At 36.9% G+C, this 8,237-nt stretch overlaps 1 protein-coding gene across 1 annotated transcript; it reads left to right on the top strand.

The window, feature by feature from the left end:
- Nucleotides 1-444: 444 nt before the first annotated feature.
- LOC126252383 (uncharacterized) lies at nucleotides 445-1,167 on the top strand. Its single transcript, XM_049953274.1, has one exon. The coding sequence runs from the start codon at nucleotides 445-447 to the stop codon at nucleotides 1,165-1,167; it is 723 nt and encodes a 240-aa protein (XP_049809231.1).
- The last annotated feature ends 7,070 nt before the right edge of the window (nucleotides 1,168-8,237 follow it).

The raw sequence follows: 8,237 nt of genomic DNA, 5'->3' as shown, positions 1-8,237 counted from the left end.
GGTATTGTCTCACGCATAAATAAAGCTTCAAATGTGAAATCGATGAGCTTTGTAAAGCCTGGGGCGCCCCTCTCAGAAATAAGAAAACTAGTTTTTTCTGAAGAAATAAAAAAGCTGTCTTCGAAAGATTTTGTTGTCCTCTTTGGTGGATCTAATGACATTTATCAAAATGATACATCTAAAGCCTGTTGCGAATTAAACAAGTGTTTATCTGAACTAAGTCATACAAACGTTATCCTCGTAAATATACCACAAAGGTACGACTTGATGTCCTGGTCGTGTGTCAACAAGGAAATTAGTGCCGCCAATGAACTTTTTTCCAGTATATGCAAACAATATAGAAATGTTTCTGTTGTTAATATTAATACCATTGGACGCAGATTCCACACTACTCACGGGCTGCACCTAAATGGCCTTGGAAAGCAACTTGTTACATTAAAGCTAATGGAAACTATTCAGAGACTGCAATACTTCCCAACAACATCATCAGTGGTACCTGTATCATCATCACAGAAAGTATCTCTAGGAGTGACTAATGCAGAATCAGATACAGTAGCAGAAAATGCAGCAGAAGTACCTAAAGAAGCAATACTAACAGAAGTAGAATCAACAGCAGCATCAGAAGAACCACATTCAGTAGCAGCAGAAGTAACTCCTCCAGCATTAGAACCAGCTCCTACAGCAGTAACACCATCTCCCTCACCAGCAGTAGCAGCACAAACTACTTCACCAGCAATAGCAGAAGAAACACCATCAGCAACAGCAGAAGCAACTCCTCCAGCAGTAGAACCAGTTCCTATAGCAGCAGCACCATCTCCCACACCAGCAGTAGCAGAACCAACTCCTTTACCAGTAATAGCAGAAACAACTCCTCCACCAGCAGCAACTAAACCAGCTTCACCAACAGCAGAAACATCACCAGCTCCTCCTCCATCACCTTCAAGAGTAGCAGAAAAGAATAGACCAGTCACAGTAAGTAAAGTATCACCTTTGTCTCATGATGAAGTGATACCAAATGATTTGGGAAAACATGTTCCTATAAAACTTGTGGACAGTAAAGTGAAACAAACTTCCAACCGTGTTTCAAACAGACCCAAAAAATTACCAAAGAGAAATGAAGATTTTTTATGGTTTATCCCAAGGAAGTCCAACCGCCACCTAACGTAGATTCCAGGGCTGAAAAAACAATTAAATGTTCTCCATTGTCCCATAATACTGTACTCCTCCCCTCCTGTGACATTAACAAAAACCACTCACCAACTTTGTCTTTCAAGATAGGTTATCTCAATATTGAAAGTATAAGTGGAAAACACATAATTTTAAATGAATTTGCAAATGAGAACTTATTTGATGCATTATGCTTAAGTGAGCACTGGTGTAAAGGAAATGAAATATCTTTTCATGTACTAGATGATTTTCACTTAGCAAACAGTTTTAGCAGAGAGCAACATATTCATGGGGGTGTATCAATTTACATTAAGAAGGGATTAATAAATTGTAGTAATGAACTAGATCTAGGATTTTTGTGCAGTTAATACATTTTGAAGCCACAGGCGTATATCTGGATCATTTAAAAATTGCTATTGTATCTCTTTATAGATCACCAGATGGAAGTCCATTAATATTTTTAGAAAAACTTGAGACTTTACTAAACTTCTTTCTTAGTCCTCAGTGGAAGAAATATAGTATCGTGATTGGTGGTGACATCAATGCCGCATTTGATGTAAACAAAGATGTGCACACTGTAAATGAATTTAAAAACCTGTAACGACAATTCAACTTCATTTTTACGAACTGCAAACCCACAAGACAGTCCGCTTGTCTCGACAACATACTTACAAATGTCAATAGAGAGTTACTGTCTTCAGATGTAGCTGTCTTCGATTTCTCGGACCATGACTCAGTTTGGGTAAAAATAGGTACAGATAGGCCTAACATGGAGTATAAGGAGTTTAAAGAGCCTAAAGTAGTCATCACAAGACCAATAACGCAAGAAAAATTGTCTAACTTTATGGTCTCACTCAGTAATTATGACTGGTCACATCTGTTTAACAATAATGCTCAGGACTCTGCCAATACATTGTTTGATAGATTTTTTCATTATTTCTTAAATATATTCGAGACTAACTGCCCTCAATACAAATGTAAAGTTAACCCTAAAAGTAACAGTAATAGACATAGGGATAAGAGTCCATGGTATACCGCTCAACTAGCCAATATGAAAAGAAGGTTGCTGTTGTATAGAGATTCTTACAGACTTAAGAAAACTGATATGGCTAAACAAAGGTACTCAAGAGCACAAAAAGAATATAAGTATGCTTTAAATGAGGCCAAAAAACAACATAACCTAGTCAGCATTGAGTCATCAAAAAATAAATGCAGAAAAGCATGGACTATAATAAATTCAGTGGCCAAAAGCAAGCAGAAAGTTGAGGTAGTAATTTCAGCAGACGAATTTAATAACTACTGTATAAAATCTGTTAACCAAATTAGGGAAAGCATTGTGAGGCCACAAGAGACTGTTGTTGATCTCATTAAATACCATAATGTAGACTACACCCTGAACGATAAATTCCTTTTAACAGAGGTCACACCAGATGTTGTTTTAACTCTTGTAAATAACTTTAGACCCTCTGATAGTGAAGATATATATGGTATTTCTTGTAATATGTTAAAAAAGATAATTGGCTACATAGTATATCCTCTTACTAAATGTATAAATAGATGTCTAATTGAAGGAGTATTCCCAGAAGTATTAAAATTATCCAGGGTAGTGCCCATTTACAAGAAAGGAGACAAAAATTGCCCATCTAGCTATCGCCCAATATCCCTGACACCTATTTTATCTAAAGTTTTGGAATCCATCATCTACTCCCAGTTGTGTGATTATCTGACATGTAATAACATTATTACTCCGGTACAATTTGGCTTTAGGAAGGGCAAATCCACAGTCCATGCCATTGACTCCCTGATTAAAAAAGTGCTTAATGCTTATGAAAGAAAAAATTTTGCTCAGGCTACATTTTGTGATCTGAGCAAAGCCTTCGATTCTGTGGAGCATATTTCACTCCTCAACAAACTAGTTTATTACGGAATCACAAACAGTGAAGTCGACAACATTTTTGAATCTTTCCTCAGCAACCGTAGACAAATTGTTTGTATTGGTAAACAGAGATCACAGCTAGCTGAAGTTAAGTGCGGTGTGCCACAAGGCTCAGTATTAGGACCTCTGCTATTTATCCTAATGACAAATGATCTACCATCCTACATAAATATTCACTCCATTCTCTATGCAGATGATACCACTTTTTTCAATATCAGCTCAGACATTGATATGCTCCAAACTGTGGCAAATGACACAATATCACAGGCATCAGTCTGGTTCCGAGCTAATGGGTTCCTGCTTAATGAAAGTAAAACTCAAAAGATTGTATTTAGTTTGAGAGATCCGCCAGCAGAAGACTTCAAGAATAGTGTTAAGTTCTTAGGTATTGTTATAGATACTAAACTGACTTGGGAGCCACATATTAAATACATTAGTGCAAGGCTGTCTAGAGTGGTGTATTTGTTAAAGAATTTAATAAACCATGTACCTGCGGCCTATGTAAGATCAGCCTATTTTGCTTTTTTTCAAAGTATTATATCTTATGGGCTTCTAATATGGGGCAATAGCTCACACCTTCAGGACATTCTGGTACTTCAGAAGAAAGTAATTCGAATTATCACAAACAGTGATAAACTGGCCGATTGCAAACCACTGTTTATCAACTTAAAAATATTAACTGTGATAAACATGTATATTTACACTGCCCTACTGCATATAAAGAGCAACTTATCAGAATACCAGCGTAGAAGAGATGTACACTTTCATGGAACCAGGAATAGTAGCAATCTTGACATACCTTACTACAGATTATCCAAGTCATTGAACAGCTACGAAGTGGTGGGTATGAAGATGTTTAATAATCTGCCACTAGAATGGGTAGAAGCTCCATTTGATGTATTTAAAGACAAATTGTTCAGTTGGTTAGCTGCAAACCCATACTACTCACTTCAGGAATTTTACGACTGTAAAATATCATAGTGGTACCGATTTGGAGAGTGTAGCATAATTTCTTTAACTGAATCAGTTATGATGCAATGTTTTCATATTATTTCATTTTAAATATTGTATTTTATGTAAAACTTATGTCACATATTGATCTTTAACCCATGTATATATGCTGTATAACTTGTATATGTGTAACTTGACTTTGTCAATTGCTGTAATAGCCAAACGACAATAAAATTTCATTCATTCATTCAAATTTCATTCATTCATTCATTCATTCATTCAATGAAAACCACCTGCCCCTTAAGCAAAAGAAGAGTGTCACCACCAGGCCATCTCAAAGATTTTTTATTGGAGGCAGGCAGCAATCAGCCAATGCGGTGAGCACTGCAACAGATGCTAAGCATACAAAAATTAGTAGTTTTGTATCAAAATGTACAGGGTATAATTAGTAAGATTCCAGAATTAGAAGTACTATTGCTTGATGAACTAAAGGATGTTTCAGTTTTATGTGTATGTGAACATTGGCTAAAAGAAAATCAAGCTTTTACTGCCAGAATAACAGGATTTGAAATGGTTAGTAGCTTCAGAAGAGAAACTTTTAAAGGGGGTGGAACATGCATTTATGTCAGACAAGGAATTGAATGTAAAGAAATCAAGTTCAAAAAGATAAAAAACATTGAAAAAGTGTTTGAATACTGCATTTGCAAATTTACAGACCTTAAAATAATTATTGTGTGTGTATTCCGTTCCCCATCAGGCAACTTTATGGAATTTTTGGACAGTGTTGAAAGTCTTTTTAGTGAGTTAAGACATTCTACAGAAAGCATTATTGTACTTGGAGACTTCAACGTCAACTTTAAAATCAACTGTTTAAATGTTACAAAACTGACCAATGTCTTTTGTTCGCATAATTTAGCACCAACTATCTTTGAATACACTAGACATGGAAAGAACTCTGAAACAATAATAGACCAAATATTTCTTGACTTACACAAACTAGACAATGTTGTAGAAGTGAACAACCCCTTAATGAGGCAGTTTCCTAATCAATAATTAGTAATCAAAAAAGTATCTGGTGGGGTTCTGATGCTGCTGTGCTGTATAATGCTACAAGTGGATCATTACTGTGCAGTAAAATTTGTGTGCAGCAACAAAGAAATATAATGAAAGTTTATTTTATTAATGTTTAAACAGTGATTTAATTCATATAATGTAAGTTCATTTTATCATTTTTTAATCAAACTAAGGTTAAACTGTGATTTTGCTCATACATGTTGACCATGGTAGCTAATATAAACACAGCTGTCCTTCACCTGTATATAAAGTATATTGTGCACCTGCACATGTTATGAAAATCAGCATGCATATACTGTGGTGAAACAAGTCTTGGAAAACTTTCTAATATCATGTTGGACCTTCTTTTGCCCAGTGTAGTGTAGCAACTTGATATAGCTTGGACTCAACAAGTTGTTGGAAATACCCTGCAGAAATATGCCTTTATAGCCACCCATAATTGCAAAGGTGTTGCCAATTTAGGATTTTATGCATGAGCTGACCTTTCAATTATCTCCCATAAATTTTCAGTGGGTGGCCAAATTATTCAGTCGAACTGTCCAGAATGTTCTTCAAACAAATCATGAACAATTGTTGCCTGGTGACATGGCACATTGTCATCCATAAAAATTCCATCATTGTTTGGGAACATGAAGTCCTTGAACGGCTGCAAATGGTCTCCAAGTAGCTGAACATAACCACTGCCAGTCAATGATTAGTTCAGTTGGACCAGAGGAACAAGCCCATTCCATGTAAACACAGACCACAACATTTTGGAGACACCACTAGCTTGCACAGTGCCTTGGATCCATGTCTTCATGGGGTCTGCACTATACTCAAACCCTAACATCAGCTCTTACCAATTGAAATCAGGACTCATATGACATTTCTTTCCAGTCACCTAGGGTCCCAACGATATGGTCTCATGCCCATGAGAGGCACTGCAGGCAATGTCATGCTGTTAGAAAAGGCACTCACATCAATTGTCTGCTGCCATAATGCATTAACATCAAATTTCACTGCACTGTCCTAATGGATACATTTGTCGTACATCCCACATTGATTTCTGTGGCTATTTCATGGAGTGTTGCTTGTCTGTTAGCTCCGCCAACTCTATGCAAATGCTGTTGCTCTCAGTTATTAAGTGAAGGTCATCGGCCACTGCATTGTCAATGGCGAGAGGTAATGCCAAAAATTTTGTATTCTCGGCACATTCTTGACACTGTGAATTTTGAAATACTGAATTCCCTAATGATGTCTGAAATGGAATGTCCCATGCCTTCTAGCTCCTGCTACCATTCTGCATTCAAAGTCTGTTAATTCCCATTGTGTGGCCATAATCACATCAGAAATCTTTGCATGAAAACCATTATTGAGGCATCACATTTGACACTGAAAGGTGCACTATTACAATCTGTTACATTTTTGCAAGTCCATCAATAATTTTTTTCTAAATTTTATTTTCAATGCAGTAACCTACATGCTATGTGACAGTCACATAAATGTTTCAAATAATTAACTGAGCTTTCTAATTTTCATTGGAACATCATCAATTAAAAGATATAACTAGTTAAGTTTGTCATGTACAGTATTTGGTGAGCTATTCAGCATATTTAGGTAAAGTTGCTTATTTCATTAAAAATACTGTCATTCCAATGTCACAGTAACATATTTCAATTTTCACAAAATTAGCTAACATATGAGATAATTAATAGTAAAGGTTATATACTATCATATTCTCTGTGGTAGATTTTGCCTCTGTGCATGCTAGATTCTGAACTTTGACACTGTACTTTTGTCACTCTAATTTTTATGAATCCTATGACACCCATCACTAATTAAAACATTTGCGTAAACTTATATTAATACCAACAAATTTAAAAATGGCTGCCAAAGTCATAAGTACCATATTCCCAATGTGGATATATAAAATGGTTCTGAGTATTTTTATAATTTATTAATCCCCCCATGAACCATGGACCTTGCCGTTGGTGGGGAGGCTTGCGTGCCTCATCGATACAGATAGCCGTACCGTAGGTACAACCACAACGGAGGGGTATCTGTTGAGAGGCCAGACAAACGTGTGGTTCCTGAAGAGGGGCAGCAGCCTTTTCAGTAGTTGCAAGGGCAACAGTCTGGATGACTGACTGATCTGGCCTTGTAACAATAACCAAAACGGCCTTGCTGTGCTGGTACTGCGAACGGCTGAAAGCAAGGGGAAACTACGGCCGTAATTTTTCCCGAGGGCATGCAGCTTTACTGTATGATTAAATGATGATGGCGTCCTCTTGGGTAAAATATTCCGGAGGTAAAATAGTCCCCCATTCGGATCTCCGGGCGGGGACTACTCAAGAGGATGTCGTTATCAGGAGAAAGAAAACTGGCGTTCTACGGATCGGAGCGTGGAATGTCAGGTCCTTTAATCGGGCAGGTAGGTTAGAAAATTTAAAAAGGGAAATGGACAGGTTAAAGTTAGATATAGTGGGAATTAGTGAAGTTCGGTGGCAGGAGGAACAATACTTCTGGTCAGGTGACTACAGGGTTATAAACACAAAGTCAAATAGGGGTAATGCAGGAGTAGGTTTAATAATGAATAGGAAAATAGGAACGCGGGTAAGCTACTACAAACAGCTTAGTGAACGCATTATTGTGGCCAAGATAGATACGAAGCCCACACCTACTACAGTAGTACAAGTTTATATGCCAACTAGCTCTGCAGATGACGAAGAAATTGAAGAAATGTATGATGAAATAAAAGAAATTATTCAGATTGTGAAGGGAGACGAAAATTTAATAGTCATGGGTGACTGGAATTCGAGTGTAGGAAAAGGGAGAGAAGGAAACGTAGTAGGTGAATATGGATTGGGGCTAAGAAATGAAAGAGGAAGCCGCCTGGTAGAATTTTGCACAGAGCACAATTTAATCATAGCTAACACTTGGTTTAAGAATCATGATAGAAGGTTGTATACATGGAAGAACCCTGGAGATACTAAAAGGTATCAGATAGATTATATAATGGTAAGACAGAGATTTAGGAACCAGGTTTTAAATTGTAAGACATTTCCAGGGGCAGATGTGGACTCTGACCACAATCTATTGGTTATGACCTGTAGATTAAAACTGAAGAAAC

The sequence above is a fragment of the Schistocerca nitens genome, chromosome 4, assembly GCF_023898315.1.
Source record: "Schistocerca nitens isolate TAMUIC-IGC-003100 chromosome 4, iqSchNite1.1, whole genome shotgun sequence".
NCBI classification, from domain to species: Eukaryota; Metazoa; Arthropoda; class Insecta; order Orthoptera; family Acrididae; genus Schistocerca; species Schistocerca nitens.
Note: the sequence above shows the minus strand (reverse complement) of the source record. Positions and strands in the feature narration are given on the sequence as shown.